We start from the raw sequence: 23075 nt of genomic DNA, 5'->3' as shown, positions 1-23075 counted from the left end.
AAACTACGCCTTTTAATAGCACTATGGCTTCTGGCACGGAATTGGGCAACTGCTCAACTTTATTTTAAACATTAATTATCAAAGTCTAAGGACTCATACACATCAATTTATATAATGCTTGTATCATCAAACTACACTGCCAACAATTTCATCACTTCACTAACAAAAGCATTCAGTCCACGATAGCACAACTACAGGCAAAGAGAAATGAGACACCTTGCAGAAGAAGTGCTACAATATCCTGCTAATTGTACAATTGTACGATATAAATACTCGTAATGTAACCAAATGTACCTTTTCTTTGCGCATTCCTGTACTGCAGCTGGTAAGGCAACATCATCAGCACAAGACGACCAGTTACTATACAAGCGTGATGTTTCAAGGGATGGTGAAGAACTTGAAATGCCACCTAGCAAAGGGGAAAACAACGGTGCGTCCATCGTTTGATCTTTATGGTTTACCTGAAGCAAAAAGAAATCAGCATTTATGTCATTTTAAAATATACAATCTCAAATTATCCAAAGACGAAAACGTACATTACGCCTGCACTATGTACTGATATATCGTATTTGTCAAAAGACAAAGGGTCTTCTAGAGGGGACAAAATACAAAATTATCAATGTGTCAAAGTTGTTTGCATACTTTGTTTCATTATATTTAGGTCAACCAAAGCATTGGAGATTTTCGCATTAGCAGTTGTTTCTCTGCAGTAATATCATCCAAAATGATCACTACTTACAAAAATATCAAATAAATGTCTACCTGCACAATATGGAGGAATTTGGCAATGCTCTGGTGGGGGAACAAAATCAGCAATTTATGAAACAATCTGGTGTCAAACAAGGGTGCCTTCTGCTACATTTGAAGCAAATCGGTCTTGTTGATAGTACAGACAAGCATTTGCAATCCAATGGGTCTCGCATTTGCCCGAGTTAGAGCTATTAGTTGTAAACTCCTAACCGGACTTTTCTTGCCACATAACTGAAAAGTAAAAGTAAAACAGTTTCGCATAAGCGAGCAGACAGCCGCTGTGAGCATGAAGGAGACACACAAAAGGAAACAGAAGTCACTCGCAGTCAAACGTATTGGCAAAAAAGCAATTATCCATGTAACTGACAAAAGTGTGATTATCTTTGTAACAGGGTCGATGTCATGCTAAGCGCTCGACTACTGCCCAGCGAGATCATGGTGTGTAGGAAATAAAAAGAAAAATAGTACAGAATCCATGCGGATAACACAGAACCGCATATGTTTTCAGTAGTTTACCAGTGCTCTCGAGGAGGCCTAAACACCGGAAAAGTTATGACATGTGCATGCCTTTCAGTAATGAAAACAAGCAAATTTTAAAAGGCAAACCCATAAACCAACCAAACTGACAGGCTTGACATGGGTGTGGTTAAAAGCCCACATAGAGATTACAACAGGGGCCAGATTGTGACAGAATCCTTCTGATCTAAAGGACTAGTCTGTGAAGGTTAACACTGTGGCCCTATGTACTTTGTGTTACCCTCTGATATATGATTTTAACTTGCAACATTTCAAACGACTCGGCAGCCTAACGTTGCCTAGTATTTTGTTGGTAATTCTGATCTGCTACTAGGTATAAACTACTGTTGCTGAGGTTATGCAATTTCTTTCTAGGCCTGGGATTTCACAGCAGCGTGGTATGCTAACCTAATGCTAACAATCCAGAGTTGGTTTTGAGGCTGCCTCGTTAAACCATTGGCTTTCTTTGACCATCTTCTTTAAGCCATTGACTTGGGAATGTTAATCAGTCTTGGAACACCACAACAAAGTTTTCATCTCTCACGTAATGCCAACAGCTCTTTGAGAGTAATCGTATGCCACTACTTTCTTTAATTTTCTAATTAATTAATAATTCCACCACTGAAGTCATTTTTGAGGTTGGCGCTCTAGTGGTTGGAGACTCGTGTCACTTCCTCTCTAGTGGTATTTAATGTCTTACATGCCATGTGCAGGTGTTTTTAAGAGCTGTATTTTCATCTTTCATGATAAATTTTAAAACATTTTGTGTGTTCAGATTTAGTGGAGGGCGAGTGTGAATGTGTGTTTAGCTTTTTTTTAAAAAGAGGTCCCACCACTGAGATGCCATTTTGAGGTCAGAGTTCAATTGGCTGGAGACTCACATTACTTCCTCTCTCGTGGCATTTAATGCTGGATATATCGCGATTGCGCCGTTGGCGTGCTAAATGCAAACCCGTCTGAAGCGCCGCCAGCCATGCTGCTGGCGAGTCCTCCCATCTCACTTCCCCATTTATTTACTCACGGACAGATTTGATTAACCTTCGGAATCCTGGGGGGAGGGGCGTGTCCAAGATGGCAGCCGGAGTGGACGCTTCCTAAAGAGCTCCGCTCACGGCCCGGAGAAAAACTCCTAAAATTCTTCCTCCCGACCCGCCCTAACACCCGCCGCCTCAACAGAACTGACGGCACCAGGGGGGTGCGGTGATCATCGGGTCGGTGAGCCCACGGCAGTGAACCCGGTGGTGCTCCGGAGATCGGGCTGAGCAAATCACTGTGGGGCGGTGACGCCAGACCGGCGATGGCGGTGACCTCACCGAAGAAATAATGGTGACCCAGAGCTGGGCCGGGTGACCGTATCCGAGGGCGAGAGAGCTTGATGGGAGGTGGCGCAAGGAGAGACAGGACCGGGGGGACCCCTCAGTTGAGAAGGTAACGACCAAAGGGACCGGCAGACGTAACTGCGCAGCAGACCCATAGGGCGCAGAGCTCCCCCGCGCGTTGTTGGGATCGGCCTAGGGGATCCGATGTACTGGAGGCCGGCACTGATTCTGCACACAAATACTTACCGACTCACCACAGCCACGACCCCACGTGTGCGAAGGCGCCACTGTGCTTCAGCGCTCCTAGAGATGGGCCAGGCGGTTGGTGGAGCGCGGACTGCTGCATAGGGGCCAGCAGAAGAGGGTGACTATATTGAGGACACATACCGGTGAACAGAGGAGCCTAGGTGATCCAGGGGCACTAGCTGATCTGGCGGACGAAGCAGGGCCCATTGCCTGAAACCGGGAAGACAATAAGCATACCATGAGCAAAGAGTGAACAAGAAGCAAAATAGAGCTGCCGGCAGGCGTAACTGTGCAGCAGGCCCATAAGGCGCGGAGCTCCCCCGCGCGTTGCAGGGATCGGCCTTGGGGATCCGTTGCTGGAGTACTGGAGATCTGCACTGGTCCCGCACACAAATACTTACTGACTCACCAGAGCTCCGACCCCACGTAGGTGGAGGCGCCGTTGTGCTTCAGCGCTCCGTGGGTTGGGTCTGGCGGTTGGCGTGCGGACTGCCGCATAGGGGCCAGCGGAGGAGGACGGCTATACTGAGGACACAAGCCGGCAAACAGAAGAACCCAGGTAAACCCGGGGCACCAGTAGAATTGGCGGATGAAGCAGGGGGCCATCGCATGAAACCGAGAGGACGATAGACGCACCATGACTAAAGAGTGAACAAGATGTGAAATAGAAGTCTGAGCTCTCCCCATTTATCGGCCAGGTTGGTTACAGCGCCCAGTCAATGACGAAGGGCGGATGGCCTATGCAATTGCGCAGTTATCTCCACCGGATGCGAGCGGGCTGCTTCCAGAGACCTAGCACCGCTGCCCATACAGGAGGTAACCATTGTGGAAATCGCCATTTCCTCTAAGAACAGTGAGTGGGCGCTCAACTGCTACACAGCAAATTAACCTGAGAGAACGCTGCTACACAAAGTAGGTCCGTAGAGCTACTATCCCGATGCTTCTCAATAGTGCATGAAGTAAGACAACTAAGCTGTCAAATATAACGAACAAGCAGTGCCAACTACAGCTAGAAAACGAGCTGCTACTCCCTACAGTAACCTACTGTAACCATACCTATGATATTAGCACGAGGGGGTCCACACTCAGCGCTACCGCAGCTGTGACTTCAGTCCGCAGCTGGAGAGATCAATTGTTAGACGGACTAGTGTGCCACGAACCACTCACCCTGCACAATCATGGTCAAGCCAAAACAGCCTAGGCCGCAACAGTCAGTCGAAAGTGACGAACAGACACTGATTGGACCAGCAGAAACCCAAGCAGCTGTGCTGCAAAAAATGAATCAAACACTTCAAGCACACTCAGCACAATTCGACAAATTACTACAAGCAGTATTAGATACGAAAACCACCTTGGAAGGGAAGATAGACTCTGTGGTAGCTGAAGTGAATTTGCTAAGAGCTGACCAACGCAAACTAGCGGACAGGGTCGCCGACAATGAACGATCGCTCAAGCAAACGTTACCCAACCTAAAGGAGCTACGTGATCAGATGCAACGCATGGAGACAGAGGTCATTCACCTGCAGAGACGAGCGGAGGACGCGGAAGGACGCTCGAGGAGAAACAACATAAGATTCATGGGGCTTCCGGAACGCACAGAATCACCGCACGCTGAAATGTTTTTGGAGAAATGGCTCCTTGATAAAGTGATAAAGACCAGTGCATCACCCATGTTCGCAGTGGAGCGTGCTCATCGGATCCTGAGCAGACCGCCGTGCCCGGGAGCCCCCCCACAACCCTTGATTGCGCGCTTGCTAAAAACGTCCGTGATCGAGACTTGATCCTCCAAAGTTTTAGAACAAAAGGCCTGATACAGATGGACAACAATGTAATAGCCTACCCAGACTACACGGTAGAAGTACAGCGCAGACAAGCGTCCTTCACAAGAGTGAAACAACTACTGCGTGAAAATAATTTTTCCTACTCCCTATTATTTCCCCTCACGACTCCGGGTGGTAGATGGGGAAAAGATCTATATCTTTCCCTCCCCAGAGGACGCTTGGACATGGCTCCATGCTAAGGGGCTAGCCTAACTTAAGAACGATGATCTAAACAAGGCACGTGGCTTACCCCACAACCTCGCCGGAGAAGAAAGAAGTCAAAGACTGACACACGCCCATCCAGAGAACAAGTAGCTGAGAGTCAGAAGTAGGGTCTACAGGAAGCCAATTGGTTTGCCTTGCCGCGGAACCAGATCAGTACCAGTACTAGGGAACGTCACATTAGATAATTCAACGGATCATTCCAGTGGCTCTACTTCTCCTACTTGGCCCAGAACTCATGCCACGGATGGCGGATGACATTTAGGGCAGAATAAGAACGTCCACCGAAGCACCACACAACACGATTTAAATGGACGATCCATTAGGACTTCAGATGGATCGATGCTCCCCTGCTGGTCGACACCCCCGGAGACCTCTTCGTGGAAGGGGACATACACGTTAAGGGACGAGAGAACGGCGGGAAGGGGGGGGGGGGGGGGTGGGAGCAGGGAGTGTTGGAATCCGGCGAGGGCAGTCATGACTGGACCTCCTATTGCCGATCTTCGCGTCCCCCCCCACACCCTACTGGGACACCTAACGGACCATACTATGTTGCTTATCACGAGTGCCACCAGTTGTGACACCGTGCCCCAAGTTGGCTACCATCACAGGAGCCCTTCCTTTGTTTGCCTTCTTTTTCCTCTTTCTATTCTTTTTCATAAGCACTAGATGGTGTGGGTCAGAGGCGAGGAGCGAGGAAGGGGAGGGGAATAGCGAGATGGGTTTATCCAGCACAACATTCTTACATCGGGAGGGCTACCAGATAATATTGCCACTTCCGCGCAACCTCTCACTCATATAGGCTGACCAAATATAACATCATAACCTGGAATGTGAGAGGCATGGCTACTTTTAATAAGCGCTGCAGGGTTTATGCGTACATCAAAAGACATAAAACACACATTGCTATACTGCAAGAAACCCATCTCACATGAAATGAACTACGCAGTCTAACAAATAAATGGCGTGGCTTGTTTTTTGGTACTGTGACATCTGCATATGCTAAAGGAGTATTAATATGGGTTGCTCCTGAAGTACCCTACATAGTGGAACACCACAAAATTGACACAGATTGACGGTATGTACAGTTGACGGGATCCCTAGACGGACGGCCGCTCACCATAACAGGTCCATATGCTCCCAACTCAAAACAAGGAGACTTTCTCCTATCGCTCATACCCCGATTGCTCCCAGACCCTACCACTGACCATATTTGGGGGGGGGGGGGGGGGGCGGGGAGACTCAAACTGTGTGCCGGACATAGACAAAGATAGGTCACACACCCCCATTGGCCGGTGCTCTCAGTAGGAAAACCTCACAGCTGCTTCAGACCTGGATCTCAGAGTTCAGACTCGTAGATGTGTGGCGTACACTATATCCTCAGGATAGGGAATATTCTTTTTTTTCCCCCCAGTCCACCACCTCTACACCCGCATAGACTTGCTGCTTTGTTCTAATGAGCTTATTAATAGCTGTACAGAGGCTTCCTACCTAGCTAAAACCATATCGGACCACTGTCCACTATTGGGTGTCCTTGGATGGGGAAGAGCGCGGACGCTCATCCCTACCTGGCGTCTGCAACCGACTTTGCTATTAGACCCACCATTTTGTCAAGAGCTGATAGAACACATCTCCGACTATTTTAAACTGAATAATGGGACACGTCATTGTGGGCCGTAGAGTGGGATGCCCACAAGGTGGTGGTTATAGACCAATGCATGTCGGCGGCAGGAGGGGCGCGTCGAGTGCTGACGAAGACGGAAACGGCGCTCAGCGAAGTGGAGCGTGGAACTGTGATAGATGCCGTCACACCAGAAGCACTAAAAGCACTCCCTGAGCATATGGACGAGGTCGTTACTCGCCTGCAGAGGTTTGACTATCGCCACTACGTAGCCAGAACACATTCCGAGGGGGATCGCTCGGGCAGACTGCTGGCCTGGTTGGTGCAGGGAGAGCAACAGTGCGGTCCAATAGGAGCAATTAAACTAGACTCGGGCGAAGTGGTCAGCTCCCAAGTAGAAATAAACGATGAATTTAGACACTATTACAGCACTTTATACGCTGCACCCCCCCCCCCCCCGATGCCAGAGCACCTAGGAAAATTCTTTCATGCACTCCCCGTGGCCCGTCTCTCTGCAGTACAGCATGGGGGATATATTTACAGAAGATCGCATGATGACATATGGGGAGCATATGTCCGGGGTTGGTTCCTGACTTATTGCGCACTACAACTTACGTGACAGACATGGAAATGTGGAGACAGGGAACCACAGACATCTCCCATATTACACGAATTACTGGCTGGCCCAGGAAGTCATTGTAGCATATCCCACATATAGAAAGCCTTGTTGGGTAACCCAGAGGTAGCCCGGTCCCAAGCGAATAGCAGATGGGACCAGGTACTGCCTGCTCCGCTAACTCAACAAGAATGGAGCACTGCGCTTACTCTAACATGCACAGTATCTCGCAACTCCAGATTCCGCTTCAGGCAATTTGATTACCGGCACCAGACTTATCTGTCTCCAGGTAGGTTGAAGCGCATGTTTCCCAAATCTGCCCAACAATGCCCCAGATGTGGTGATTCCAATGCTACCTTTTATCACATGATATGGGAATGCCCACCGATACACAGGGCCTGGCAGGGCATCACAGCGTAGACAGCTGAGCTACTAGGATGACCGATTTCCCCTACTCCGGCATCCTGCTTATTGGGCATCCGTCCAAATTTGAAAGGGAAAAAACAAATGCAGAGATGCATCGAATTGGCTTTTGTATTATTCAAATGTTTAATAGCAAAAGGGGGGGGGAGGGGCGACCCAAGCCTACACCAACTATCATATACATGTGACCATTTCACAAGATGGCTCAAGCTCTCGACACACGGGCAGTAAATTGGGCAGGGAGCTCCGGAACACACACAGACCCTAGATTAAACAACATTGCGTCACACTATAGGATATTTATTGTACACGCAAGGGGTAAGAGATACTGCGCAGTGGGAAAGGAGGCCTGATTCTGTGGTGGACTCAACCGTAATAGGTCAGTGGGAGGTGTTGGGTGAGGAAATTTCACAATGACTGAAAGGGGTAAGTGATTAGCCCTGGCACCCTCATTAAGTGCCCCACCCCAAGGACAAACTAAAGGGCAGAGTTCTCTCACACTCATGTAAACAAACACTTAGGAGACACTTTCCCTCCTGCAGCATCACAATTACTCCTTACATCTCTCCCTCTCTCCTTCACCACATTTCATGAAGATCTTTATACAGTTCAGGATGCTACCAGGATCAGCTGGTTTGCTCCCCACCCAACGTCAGCCAGCCTCTCAGATCCTCCTACACCGTCCACACCCCCTGTTATGTTTCGGATAGTATTTTCTTTCCTTTCCTTCTCTTCTTAACCTTTCTTGTTTTGACCATTGGACAATATACTATCGTGTCATTTTGGTAACCGCCAAGGCTTTGAGTGTATATGATAATTGCGGTTATCTCAATTAATAAAGAGATTTTTTTTTTAAAAACCTTCGGAAGCCTCCATGCAGCTATACTTCTGACTCAGCTAATATCGCTGGGTGTTTGCTTAGGTACCCTGTTTGCTCTTGTTCCTTGATGACTGCCGATTCATGGACAGAAAATGTATCTATCTGATCTACAGTCTCGGGTACTATACCATTTAAGGGGAGGTAAAAGCAGCAGAATGAAGTTAAGTGTTCTGCCCTATATGCTTGTCTGATTAACTGCAGATCCCTTCCCAATGGACCACCAGCACATAAGCAGGTATTGCAGTTATTTACTGATCTATTTTTAACCTGTTCATCTCACAAGCTGGCAGATATTGGACCTACAGAGGGTCTCTTCATTTTCAATTTATAGTCCCATTCCCCAATAGACTGACTGAGTTGATCACCCAACTTTCCGATCTATTGGGTCAATTACTGTTTTTGTGTTCCAATTTTATAGTCCTTGGTGACTTTAATTTACATGTGAACAAAATGAATTACCCTAATGCTGCACAGTTTTTGACTACATTACAGGGTTTTAATCTGGAACAGCTTGTGAAGGAACCAACACATAAGACTAGGCATACCCTCGAACTCATTTTTGCTAACCCTCCAACTCTTTCAGTTAGGCCAGCTCTACAACTAACCTGGTCACATCGCTTTTTGATTCTTCTTGTGATCTCTCCCCCAGAGTGTATAATCAGCCAAATAGCGTGTATAAAACTTCGAGAATATGGCATAAAACTTCTGAATCCTCCTTAACAAAGACACTTATCTATTCCTTTATAATTGTCAGGCACCTTGGATCGCGATATAGAGAACTCAAATGATTGGCTTACAGAGCAGTTTGATCGATTTGCCCCTAAAAAAAGCATCTGTAACTAAAAGGACACCGCCCTCTGCCCCTTGGTTTTCATCAAATTTAAAAATGGACAGCTAGAATGTATTTGGAAGAAATTGTATGATGCCGAGGACTAAATACAAGCAGCACGACAAAACAGGACAGCTCTGAAATCTTATTGTAGAGCTATTATCACAGCCTACAAAGAGTGTATCTTCTCCTTTGTTGCCAATGCAGCCAACAAACATCAGGAGCTTTTCAAAACGGTGAATTCCTTCCTCTCTCAGAGTGCTCTTCAGAATAAGCCCGCTCCTTCCGCTAATTTATGTGAGGGGCTCTCAGTTTTTCCATAATAAGATTTGAGCTATCTATAACCAGTTCCCCAGGGATACGGGAGCCATGCCTGACATTGATGCCAACCCTTCCTCTGGAGCATTTCTACTCGAACTGGCTGATTGCAAGTCTGGCTCTACTTTGGGCCAATGTCCACCAGACATTCTTGAAACGGCGTAGTTCACCTGAACCCTAACCTAAATAAACTGATGAATTCCTCCATCGACTCGGCCCAAGTTCCTAAGTGTTGGAAACAGCCTTGTCTGCTTCCGTTGCTCAAAAAACCCAATGCAGATCCCAAGATCTTAAGTTTTAAATGAAGTCCAATACAAAAAAATACTATCAGAAGAAAATCCAGTAAATAAATCATAGAATAAAACAGCAAATCAATCCATAATTAATTATTGTTAAAACAATGTGTTAAAACAATTTAAACAATACAGTACTAGCTCATTTTAAAACATCAGTCCAAACTTCTTCCTAATCAGCCATACAGCGTAAAGATAACATTTGATACCCCAGACAGTAACCTGCCCCTGGTCCGTGCGCAATATCCTATCTGCTTGCTGGAAGTGTCCCACCCCAATATTATTGCACAAGGATTTGATTCAAGTTTGTTGCTGCTTTTTATACCTTCTGCAGAAAAACAAAACATGTTCTGTGTCCTCACTAACATAACCGCAGTACTGGCATGAAGCTGAGGTAGGTGACAAGGACTTCCATTTGCAGCTAATGAGCTGCCCCTCGGCTTCTCGGCATTCCTTGTTGTACCATCTAGGTGAGAGGGCTTTTCCAGCACAGGCCTTTGTATAGATTGGTTTTAAGGAGACAAACAGTACAGCATGCTGGTCGCTACTGACAGACTGCTGTAGGAGTTATCACTAGGTGGGCTCAAACACCTATTAAAAGCATTCTAGATACCAATCAATGAACTCCCTCTCTAGGCACAGCTTTGCTCATTTAATAGTCCTCCTATTATTACTTAAAGATAAAGTAGCTTCTGATCTAGGTCCCCCAACTGCTAGATTTCCAAGAATAGATACCCTTCGCAACCCATTATGATGGGTATCAGTCCATCTTGTAATCGTAATATCCACAGCAAAATGCCAGAGGTCCCGACCCAGAAAAATTTAATCAATATAACTTGTCACAGACCCACGCATAAGGTAGGAAAGGGCTTTATCTATGAGGGGAACCTCCCATTACATCCACGTATACCTTCCTTCAGTGTCAGGGACAGGAGCTGAAGATCAACAGTAAGACAAGGCAATAGGGGTTCAGACCCTAAAGCTGGGATTCCTCTAGCCTCGTCCTCAGCACCAAATACTGTTGCTAAGCCCTTTTATGGTTCAAAGGATTTTCCCTCCTGTTACACAAATGACAGGCCAGCACCACTCAAATTGGTGATTCCCCTATTACATTTGTAGTGCAGTTGTCGATGTTGTAAATATGCACCCACAAACCCCTTCTTCCTGTCAGGACTAGTCCCAAGATACCTTCACTTTTCACATCTAGTGTTTTAATCTCTAGGTCAAGAGTATTCTTAATCCATATTATAAACCCACCATATGGACCCTTTTTTTTTTTTTTTTTTTTTTTTAATGGTGCTGCCTCAATGCTGTAGTTAGAGTATTCCAGTATATGTTGTTTCTCCAGGGCCCATGTTTCTTGCAAGACAATTAGGTCATGCTTATCGATAAACATTCCCTACTACGGGTCAGAGATTTTCTCCTTTAAGCCTGCTATATTCCATGACGGTAGCAGTATCAAATTCTTTGGTTGCTATTTCCTGCGCATTGTCATGGAAGTCGGCCTGTGGCTGGTCTATACTACTGGAGGCAGGGTTAAACCAAACTTGATGACCAGGGGGTTGGGAAGAGAATCAGCAGTTATTGAACTCATAGGAAGATCTATTTGTTTGCACCCACCTTGTCTGTGGCATACTTCACCTTCCCTGCTCTCGCCACATCATCAGGCTTCTCAGCTTAGGTTTTCCACTAACTTCTACTGGGGGCTAACTCATAGCTGCTACTATAACCTCTAAAGCGCCAATCCTGGCTATCAAGATCAGTAAGACACTGAAACCTATTAGTATGGGAACATTAACATGACTCATCGCTGCCATCCTTTAACCCAACTCACGCCCACCTGTTAACTTCACTGACAGACATGTCTTCTTAAATGGGAATAAAATACCCCAGCGTAACAACCCAAACACCTTTGCTAGATCTGCCCCAATACACCCTATTGCCCCAATAAATGATCCTCTCAGCAAGCTGAGTTAATTATGAGATAGTCCCCATTCTTAAATCTAGCTAGGGCCACAATCCACCCGACCCTTCTCACAAGGATGACCTTAGACTTGTGCAGCCTAAAGTCTGTATATAGAGCTGGCCAATAGTAGACTATTTTTCAACTCAAAAGTTGTTTCATTCTCATCAGTATTCAGATAGGGGACATCGATCAATATGGCCACATACTGGCAATAATCTGGTAGTAACTCTAACTTGTCCTTTGAGGGGTCAGGAGGCTGTTGCGCAACTGCTGCTAGTGCTGCTCTATGATACTACTAACAGCCACCTCCCCTGGGGCCTGCAGCCCCTGCCCCCCTGAACTGGGCACTGGTCCTTTTACTGGTGAGCCATAGGGCTAATGAGCTACAAAGGCTAGTCAGAAATGGATCCTCCTTCCTGACCCCCTATGTCCTTATTACAGTCAGCGATGTTAGTGTACTTGTCTGAATCAGCAAGAGCATGTATCATATTGACACAATCAGGATGAGATGCTCACCTCAAGTTCAAACCCTCCCCTCCCCACTTTTACTGCCAAAACCTCCAGGAGAACAGATAGCTGGAGCGAGGTCATAGGTACACGATCTTGGCCAATGCCATCCAAAATGTCAGAAGGGGGCGCATTTAATGTACAGCTGGATAACCTTGGTTCAAGAGCAGATAATCTTTCAACAACTGGATCCATTTTAGTGTCCAAAGCAGCAGTGAACTTGGCATATAGTTTGTCCAGCAATAGTCACAGCATGTAATTTTCTTCATGGAGCTCGTCATGTACTTTAGATGATTGTACAGTGCTCACGCGTAGGCCCTTGGATCTTCTGCCAGCCTCCAACCTCTTCCTTTTCCCAGGAGCTATCTCACCCTGATTGTTAGGGCCCAACAGGATATCAGGTTCCAAGGGAACTATGGACTTAAAAGGTCTCAGTGGAGATGGTATGCTCACCGCAGGTTGGTGGATACCCAAGGCGTTTGATTCCAGAGACAAGGTCCCTTCCCCCATTTCAGCCATGGCAGAGGCAGGTGACGGTTCAACTGACAAAACTGGAAGGGAGTGGGATGAGAGAGATAAACTAAGTTCCGCTAGTTCTCTCTCTTTACTAAACTCCCACTGCACATTGAAAAACTCCATCCAAGAATGTAGGAGTGGGGGTATGAGATTTATCAGAACTAGAGGGCAGCTTCTGTTTCCCCACTGCTACACTAATTAAGGGAAACAAACTATTGCTATTATGTTTCGGGGAGAACAAGATAATATTATGCCATGCCTGTTGTAGAAGATGCAAAAGGTGGGTGGGCCGGCCCAGCCTCCTCTGGGCGATGAAGGGCAAAGACAGGCCCAGTCTTGGCCCAGGCACGTCTGGCGCCACAGTAGAAGAAAAGCACTTAAAAGCGCTGCAGCAGTGTTGGCCCCTCCTTGGACAGGGCAGAGCTGTACTGCTGCATTCTGGGACAAAGATCTCCTCAGTTCTTCGGTTGTGGCTTCCCAAGCGTCACGTGCCATGAGAATAAAAACGCTTAAAAGCACTGCAGCAGTGTTGGCCCCTCCTTGCACAAGGCAGAGATGTCATGGTGCAGTCTGGGACAAAGAGTTCGTCAATTCCGGTTTCCCAAGGGTTATGAGTGATAATTTCCTCAGGATTGACTCTGAGGAAACAGAGGTTCCTTTTTTGGCACTTGATGTCATCATGACTCATGCAGTTGGTGGCTTCGGAACTTGGCACTACTACTGGCTCCTGCATCAACTGCCAGGAACCTTCTAATCCTTTTCGACTCTGATCTTTCCTTTGCTTCCCAAGTGAAAACTGTATTGGCCAGCTACTTTGCTACACAAATCTCTCAGGCGAATGCTACATCTTGTGCCTACCGACACATGTAAAACCACTGTTCACGCCTTGGTGACGCCCAAAATGGACTATGCAAATGGTTTATTTGGTCTTACCTACTTAATTACTGCATTGTCTACAGATTGTGCAAAATGCGGCTGCCAGACTGATTTTGAAAATTCCTGTTTCTCAATCAGTAACATTCCATCTTCGACACCTTCACTGGCTACCTATTGTTAAGCGACTCCAATTTAAGGCGCTTACTTTGGCCTTTAGTGCTTTGGGTCTTAAAGTATGAAGTTTTAATTGGTCAAATTAAAAGACATACACAGCAAAGTATTTGATAAAACATGAATTCCTTAATTTCACCTTTAGGAAAGCCTATGTGCATACAGCCTTTACTTTAAAAAAAAAAATGCGACAACTTCAACAACATAATATAGGAAGAATGCAAAACAAATTAACAGGCGATTGATTAGTAAACCTTAAACTTTGCACTTGTATAGCGCACTTCTCGCCCGTTAGGGTCTCAGGGCGCTGTACGCATACCGCTGTGGAACCCCTCCTGTCTTTTCCCTGTGAGGCGCCCACTCCTGGACAGCCCCGGGGTGAAGCCAGGCATCCAAGCGCTGTGAGGGCCGTTGTGGAGATTAAGCAAGCTATTGCCTAGAGTTACAGAGTGGGACCCATTAATTAGATTAGGCACCGAGGCGAGAATTATCTGGTCCAAGGGAATTGAGCCATAGACCCGCTGAGGTGGGCATTGAACCCTGGTCCTGGGCCAGGTCTCAGCATCAGGGTCTGCTGCTCTAACCATTGTGCCACAGTTCTCCACCATTAGTGAATCCAAGTGCAGTGCCCTATCGTCAGGACTCTGCACCTAGAGACGATGGATCTGTATCCAGGTGCAGTAGACAGCGGAATCTAAACCCGGAAAATGTCCAGTCTATTCTATCACTGGTTATATCTTAGAAAGAGGTCGTGGGAGTTTCACAGTATTGTGTACCTTTGAACTCGGGGTGTAAGCAACTCTGGCAAATTATCGCTATCTGGGAATCATTTTGACTTATGGATGGTACGTGGCAAAGGTACAGACTGTAAAAAGAAAGACAACGTGCAGACTTGATATTTTTAATCAAACATCAGCAGCCGAAATCCACAGACCTAGGAGCATCCAAAAAAACGCACATCCAGATCAGAAGGCAGAGCCAGAAACTACCCTGCAGACGCTGGCACCGGTCAAGATACAAAGGAAAGGTAATAAAAAATCTTTACGCATCGAATCGCTGTCAACGGACACAGGTCTGTTTTCAAATGAGTTTTCTAACCTAGCAGGGGCCGCTGTGGGCCTTAAACTGCTCCACAGCAGCCATGAAGCACAGGCAGTGACTGCTGCAGCTATGGCTACGCGGCTACCATGGAGCCCGGGCCCGCCCGACCCAGCCGCAAACAGACTGTTGCCATGCTATCAGCTGCATTGCCTTCTGTCGCTCCCCGGTCACCTCATAACAGTCCACCCATTACCAGGCTCGACGGCGACAACCTACTGCCTGAACAACCGCTCCCCGCATCCCTTCAACCACACTTACATGGTAGGGCTCCAACCCTGCGCCCCGCGGTAGCCATGTCAGGTGACGTCACTGTGGAGTCGGAAGACCTGGGAAGTGTAGTCCAAGAAGGGTAGGGGCGGAGCTAGCAAGGAACTCAGGGCAATACCATTGTATCGGGCAGGATTAAGTAAACTTTCTTACCATTTAACGGGAGGACATTAGAGATCGACGGGGAACTGTAGGCTACGAAGCAAATTGAGAGGTAAACACGGGGATCATGGTTATTCCATTATACCACCAAAGAGGCAGGGTTAAATCACATGCTCGTTTTATAAGAGAATCAACATAATTCTGGATTTACCGTCACAAATCCCCGAGAGGTGGTGTGGAGTACTACTAATACAATTTATGATAAATTAAAACAGAGCATTGCCAAAGCATCCTGAGCCACACCACCCGCAGACCAAGGGGTACAGGAGTCATTGACACCTGGCGCGAAGGCTTTCCACCATCCTGGGCAAGAGAAGGGTGGGTTTGATTTGTAGTCTGGAGGACACAGATTTTTACTTTGACGTTTAAATCACAGCACAATCGGGGGCTTGAGCACGGTCTAAGCATCTTAGCCAATAACTTCACCAAAAAAAGCATTTGGTCTGACTTATGAATTACAGTGCCTTTTTTGTAATTGAAGGGTATATATTCTAAGGGCCTGTTTAGATCTCAGCGGACAAGTTACTATGTCATAATGGTGACTGATATCGCATCCACCGAAATATAAATTTTATGGCAAGACCGGAGGCTCTATTATGCGTTCTTTTCTTACTTTATTTTAAACAGCAGCAGTCAAGAAACTACAGCTCCCATGGGGAATAGCGTCAGATTAACCAATGGGAGAGAAACAGAAACTAAGTACTAAACCAATCAGCATAAGGCATCAACCATAGAGAGTACCCTTGACTGCAAGCAGCCCTCTTTTCTTGCTGCTCGCAGTCGAGATAAGTACTCTCTTTTGGTTGTTCGTATTATTTCTAATGCTGTGTTTTATTGCCCTTATGTTTTAATCCAGCGTTTGCATATTTCTGTGATTCCTTTGTTTCCCGTTGATTCAGCTGCTTCGGCAGAGATATATTAATCCCCCCCCCCCACCTTCGCTCGGCCGTTGTGTTGCTTACGCGCACTAACCGCCGCGTTCTATCTGCTCCTTCCAGTCCCGTTAAGCCAGCGCGCGCTCTATTTCGTCGCGCGTCTGACAGGAGCTTACTTCGCGGCTTCTGTCGCACGGCACTGCTTACGAGTACCGCTAGTTCAATTGACTTCTTCCCTCGGCGTTGAGCTTCACTCCGGTCTCCGCCTCCGACTAGTTGCTTTTGTCCCCGCCCCTCGGGGAGTTGCTTATTGCTTCTCAGGGAGCGTCCTGCTCCTCTATTAACCCTTGGCTCCCCAAATTTCTTCAATTTCTGCAATTGCTCATATACAAAAAATTCGCTCTGTTATGGAGGGCAATTCATCTTCGAGGTCAGACTCTGGTGATGATGGGGAAGCCTTTTAACAAGATTTAAGTGAGTTTATTCACTCCTCAGTGAAAAGTGCTTTACAAGCTTCAATGGATAAAATGTCAAAGAACATTGAAACCTCGGTTTTGTCCATGGTGTCCAATGCTAAGGCCCATTCTGCGGGGGAAAGCAGAAAAAGAAAACTATTTTCAAATAAATTTCGCAAAGGCGCACATACAGAGAGTGAGCTTGCCTCACACCAGACTGAGGACTTGATTCCTCCCAGGCCTCCTTCTAAGGAGGGGATTTCCGTTCATACTTCGACTCCTCCCTCAAAATGTAAATCTAAATCAAAACATATGCCTGCGCCAAAAAAGATAGTGATTGCGAAAATATTGGACACAGATGATGATGATGACATGGACAACTCATCCCAGTCTGACAAACCTGAGGATTCTTTCTCCCTTTCCCCACCTCCCCGCAAACGTTCAAAAATGTCTACAAATGTCCCCTCTACTAGTGTGGTTGATGCTGAGGGCGTTCCTATGTTCGATCCATCCCTCATCCATCACCCCAATTCAACCGAATGGCTACCTTTAGACCATGTAGGTGAATATATCTCTTCCCGTCTACGTTTACCTCTGGACAAACAAACCCGTTCTAAACTAAAATCTGAATGCCCTAGACCCTCTCTGGACTCCAACATTACCGCAACACCGACTATTGATGAGAGTCTACTAACCTTTTTTACCAAATATGGCAAGGACCCCCGTAAAGGGGTGGACAAGGCCTGGACCACGTGCCAGGATAAGCTTTTGGATGTGGTCGGTCCCCTAGCTAGAATTTTCGACCTGGCCGAATCAGCCAGATTAGAGGACGCACCTATTGACCCTACAGATCTTTCTCTCTGGACCCAAAGGGCTTTCTGCCTGTTAGGCAATGCAAATTCGGCCATTATCCACGAGAGACGCAAAGGTCTTCTACTTAAAATGGACCCTAAGCTGGCTAACCTAGCCACTAGGGACCCTGGCATCCAGGCCGACGGCAACCTCTTCGGTGCTACCTTCATCAAAAACCTTAGCCGTTTCGTTTTGACCTTCTCTTCTATAGATAAAGCCCAGCAATCTATAAAAAAGGTTTTCAACCAACGTGTTTTTGCCAGGGCCGGTAGAGGTAGGAGCCGCTTTACCGGCCGTCCCTACAGGAACCAAGGCTCTAGAGGCTACTCAAACGCCTACAATACCTACCCTCAGGAATTCAAACCCCAATTTTACTCACAAAGATCTAGGGGTTTCCGTAGCCGTGGACACTGTCTCTCCAGATCGTCCAATGTTCAAGGTAAGCCAACTTTCTGGCCCTCCCGTAGGAGGTCGTCTTCGGTTCTTTCTCCAGAAATGGAAGTCAATCTCAACAGACCCATGGGTACTTTCTACTGTGCGGGGATACCAGATCGAACTTCTTTCTTCCCCCGTCCAATCTTATTCCCTTCCTCCCCCAAAGTTTTCTCTCAAAATGTCCTCCCTAATCTTTCTAGAGGGCCAATCCCTTTTAAGAAAAGAAGCTATCCATTATTGCGATCCGGATCCTTCAGGTTTCGTCAGCTCTATCTTTCTAGTTCACAAAAAGAACAAAAAGTTAAGACCAGTAATCAATCTAAAATCCTTCAATCAATTCGTTGTCTATCGCCACTTCAAGATGGAAACTATTATCCATCTCAGGGATATTTTACTCCAATTCGATTGGCTAGTCAGACTAGACTTGCAAGATGCATACCTAACTATTCCTATCCATCATACCCACAGGAAGTTTTTACAATTTCAATGGAATTCAAAAACGTTTCATTTTTCCTCTCTCCCATTTGGCCTCTCTTCCGCTCCCTGGTGCTTTACAAAACTTTTTAAACCTGTTGTGACTTATCTCCGATCTCTGGGTATCAGACTTATTATCTACCTCGACGACATTCTGATCATGCACCAGATCAAGTCCTCTCTTCTGAGCCACCTTCACCTAACATCCACCCTTCTCACAGAGCTAGGTTTTCTTATAAACCACGAAAAATCTGTGGTCATCCCTTCTCAACGGATAGAGTTCTTAGGTTTTCAGATCGATTCAGTGTCGGCCTCTCTGTTTCTTCCTCTTTCCAAAATTTCTGCGATCAAAAAAGAGCTGATTTTAACTCTCCAAAAAGATACTATTTCCCTCAGAGCGCTCGCAAGAGTTGTAGGTCTACTCTCCTCCTCGATCCAGGCCATCTTTCCAGGACCCCTTCATTACCGCGCTCTCCAACGCCTCAAAATTCTTCACCTCCGGCGAGGTTTGGCCTTCTCCGACCTCGTAGCTCTAGATCAAGAATCTCAAATGGAAATCCAATGGTGGATATCCCATTTAGAGGCCTGGAACGGCAGATCCATCTTCCCCTCTGTGCCCGATCTTGTGTTAGAATCAGATGCAAGTCTCACAGGTTGGGGCGCCCGCTGTGGTTCCATATCGACTGGCGGTACATGGTCCGCAGAGGAGTCCAGATTGCACATAAATTGTTTAGAGCTTCTTGCAGGCTCCTTTGCAATCAGAAGCTTTACAAAGAACAGAGCACGATGTTCTATCCTGCTCCGTATGGACAATATTTCAGCGGTGCGTTACATCAACCATCTAGGAGGCACCAGATCCAAGCCTCTTGCGTTATTGGCCAAGAGCCTTTGGGAATTTTGTCTGTCCCACAAATTTTCCCTCATAGCCGAATATCTTCCAGGATCTATGAATTCCAACGCAGACTGGCATTCTCGCCACCTATCCGATTCCAGCGATTGGAAATTACACCACTCAGTCTTTCGCCAATTAGACAGGAAATGGGGCCCTTTCCAGATAGACCTCTTCGCGTCCAGGCTCAACGCTCAACTTCCCCGTTTCTTCAGCTGGCGTCCGGATCCTCTCGCTGCGGCTACAGACGTGTTCCTCCAAGATTGGTCTCCATCGCTCAACTATGCCTTCCCTCCATTTATCTTGATCAACAGGGTTTTAAATCAGGTCAGACGTCAAAAGGCGTCCCTCGTCCTGTTGGCCCCCTTTTGGCAATCTCAGGTTTGGTTCCCTCCCCTTCTCGAACTCGCAGTGGACTTCCCAATACTTCTTCCGAATTTTCCACATCTTCTACTAGATCCTTTAGGATGCCCCCACTATCTGATCCTCAACAAATCTCTAACCCTGTCAGCCTGGTACATTTCCGGTCTTCCCAACAATCCTTCGCTATTTCGTCAGAGGCTTCAGAGTTTATCAACAATGCATGGGCGCCAGGCACAAGGAGAGCATACGCGTCAGCTTGGAATCTATGGTCAAGCTGGTGTATGGGAAAAGGTGCTGATCCCTTTTCAACAGATATAAATTTAATTATCAACTTTCTAGCCGCTCAGGCGGGTCTAGGCAAGTCTTATCGGACAATAAACCTCTACAGGTCTGCTATTTCCATGAATCACTCCCTTATAGAGGGCAACCCTATTGGCATTCATCCTTTGATCTGTCGCCTTCTAAAAGGCGTGAAACTCTCCAGACCCCCTGCTGCCAAATATTCTCACCTCTGGGACGTTTCACTAGTGTTGAACCTTCTTCTCTCTTGGTCGGATAATTCTGGTCTTTCGCTTAAAATGCTGTCGGCCAAACTTACCATGTTGCTATGTTTAATTTCTATCAAAAGAACGTCGGACGTTAAGTCCCTTGATGTTTCTGCCCGCCAATTCCTTCCTTCTGGAGTTTTGTTCCACATTTCCAAACGTACAAAAACTAATTTACATTCTGTTTTCTACCCCTTCTTTCCCGACAAACCAAAACTATGTGTGGGTCTTTGTTTAAAAGAATACGAGAAAAGAACTGTAGACCTGAGAACGTCCTCTTCCTCCCAACTGCTGATCTCCTTTCGCAAACCTCACAAGCCAGTTTCTTCGGCAACTCTAGCCCGTTGGGTTAAGTGGATCATGTCTTTGGCGGGAATTGATATCTCAGTTTTTGGAGCTCATTCGTCCAGGGGAGCCATGGCCTCCAAGGCGTTCGCCTTGGGTTCCAGTTTAGAGGACATTCTCAGGTCCGCAGATTGGTCCAATGATAATGTGTTTAAGACTTTTTACTGTAAACCTGTTAGATCTGCTTCTTCAATTGTTATTGACAAGCTTTAAACTCGCATAATAGAGCCTCCGGTCTTGCCATAAAATGTAGATTTTCCTAGTAATTTATGACGGAAAGTCTTAATTTTATTAAAGACTCTGAGGCGAATATTATCCCACCACAAGTACTTCTGCTAATTTGTACTTTTTTTTTTTTCTCCCTCCCAGCGACTCCGGCACTTCCTCCAGCTTCCGGATAACTCCACTGGCTCTTGGTTTTCCCACTTCAAAAGGAACTCTTCAGATGCATCATCGCAACCTGCGCAGGACCTTCTGCCTCCTTATTCCGCTTCCCGTCTCATCGCTGCGGGCCAAGAGTTTTGTTCCGTTTCTTTGGCACTGGCTATTGTCGGACTTATTTACCCGTTGTTTTATGATTCTATCTAGTCTACTCACTCAAGAAAAGAGGGCTGCTTGCAGTCAAGGGTACTCTCTATGGTTGATGCCTTATGCTGATTGGTTTAGTACTTAGTTTCTGTTTCTCTCCCATTGGTTAATCTGACGCTATTCCCCATGGGAGCTGTAGTTTCTTGACTGCTGCTGTTTAAAATAAAGTAAGAAAAGAACGCATAATATTCGCCTCCGAGTCTTTAATAAAATTAAGACTTTCCGTCATAAATTACTAGGAAAATCTACATTCTACAGGATATAATGGGATTTATATTTCGGAAGACGGGATATCTGTCACCATTGTGATGGAGTAAGTCATCATACATGCACTCTGTCACTCATCTTGCACTCATGCATCCAATCCACCGACTTATTCTTGCATTCACTCTGACACAACCGAAATAAAACGTGCACCCTCAACAACATATACAAGATAAATTAAAATACCAGTCGAAAAAAAAGAAAACATGCTGCTGTCCAAACAGCGCAGGCATGTGGTTGCAATAATAAAACTAAATAAATACTGTTGTTTTTACCCCGTGGGCGCTATAGACATAATCTGAACGTCTACAGCGCTCACAACCTGTCATTTTGGACACAGAGGGCACATCCAGGCACCGAGCAGCAGCTGTGTGTGCTGCATCCTAAAACACACACCCCCAACCCTTGCCCCACCTACCCCTGGGTCAGAGAGGGAGACTCTCCCACCATGGCGCATGGAGAAACTCAGCTTTCCAGTGACACCTGAGTTTTTTGTTTTGTGAGGGGATTGGCCCCTTGAGCCAGGACTTGTGCTCCTTCAGCCCCCATTATTTTCAGTCTGTGTCCCCTGGAGAGAGGATGAGCGTGTTTACTTCCCAATCTGTCCCTGGGTGGGGTGGGTCAGAAATCCCATTAGGCACCAGAGAATTCTGAAAAATAATGGAGAAGGCCCACCTTTTATAGGGCCATGCCTTCAGCCCAAAAGGAGGACATTACAGTCTTTCAGCCTCCCTTGGAGATCAGATTGGGCATTTGCTCCCAATCTGCACCCCCAAGGAGGCAAAATTCTAGTAGAAACCAGGGAATATTGTATTTAAAAAAAAGAAAAAAGACAAAGGGTTGGGGACGCCCACAGAGCCCACCCTAAAAGGGCCATTACAGGCTTTCTGCCCCACATCCTCGTGAGCGGTAGAATGCCCTGTAGACTCCAGGGGAAGTCTTAAGAAAATAGGGGTGGGGGGGGGAGGAGTTGGCCCACCATGCATTGGGCCATGCTACCACCCCAAAACGAAGCATTACAGTCTTTCTGTGCCTCTTGGGTGATAGAAATCCCTCTAGACATGCCAGAGATAGATGTACAAAAAAAAAAAAAAAACACAAAGAAGTGGGGGGGCCACCTTGGCCTAAAGCCACGTCCTCGTCCCAAAAGTGGGCAATACAGTCTTTCTGACCCCCTCCCTGCAAGACAGACTGGGGATTTGTTCCAACTGTCCACCAGGGGTGGAAGATTTACAGCCAACCCATGCCAGGGATTTTTCTTACTAAAAAATAAACGAAGGGGCGGTAGCACTCCACCATGTCATTGGGCCATGTGGCAGCCCAAAAGCCCTAGTCTTTCTGCGCCCCGACAAAGCATATGGAGGGGTTTTTCATAATGTGCCTCAAAGAGGGGATGGAAAAGAAGAAACTATGGCTTTACTTAGCAAAAAAAAAAAAAGTGATTGGGGAGGGGAGCCCACCATAGCCTAAGGTCATGGCATCACCCGAAAAGGGGGTAATCCAGACTTTCTGCCCCCGGGGAGGAATACTGGGGGTTTGCCTCCCCCTGAGGGGGAGGGAAGAAAAGCCCT

At 46.6% G+C, this 23075-nt stretch overlaps 1 protein-coding gene across 3 annotated transcripts in view; it reads right to left on the bottom strand.

Annotated features, from left to right (window-relative positions):
- LOC138261725 (meiosis-specific coiled-coil domain-containing protein MEIOC-like) overlaps positions 1-23075 on the bottom strand; it is a 196218-nt gene that overhangs the window by 141911 nt on the left and 31232 nt on the right. For 2 of the 3 annotated variants that reach the window (XM_069211030.1, XM_069211032.1), the window contains exon 2: positions 295-461. In XM_069211030.1, the coding sequence (XP_069067131.1) occupies positions 295-461 (167 nt within the window). Of the gene's footprint in view, positions 1-294; positions 462-15248; positions 15350-23075 lie in introns of those variants that run through there. The other variant, XM_069211031.1, reaches the window with a different exon arrangement.

This window comes from Pleurodeles waltl, chromosome 10, assembly GCF_031143425.1.
Source record: "Pleurodeles waltl isolate 20211129_DDA chromosome 10, aPleWal1.hap1.20221129, whole genome shotgun sequence".
Lineage (NCBI taxonomy): Eukaryota > Metazoa > Chordata > Amphibia > Caudata > Salamandridae > Pleurodeles > Pleurodeles waltl.
The sequence above is the reverse complement of the archived record's forward strand: the minus strand, read 5'-3'. Positions and strand labels throughout refer to the sequence as shown.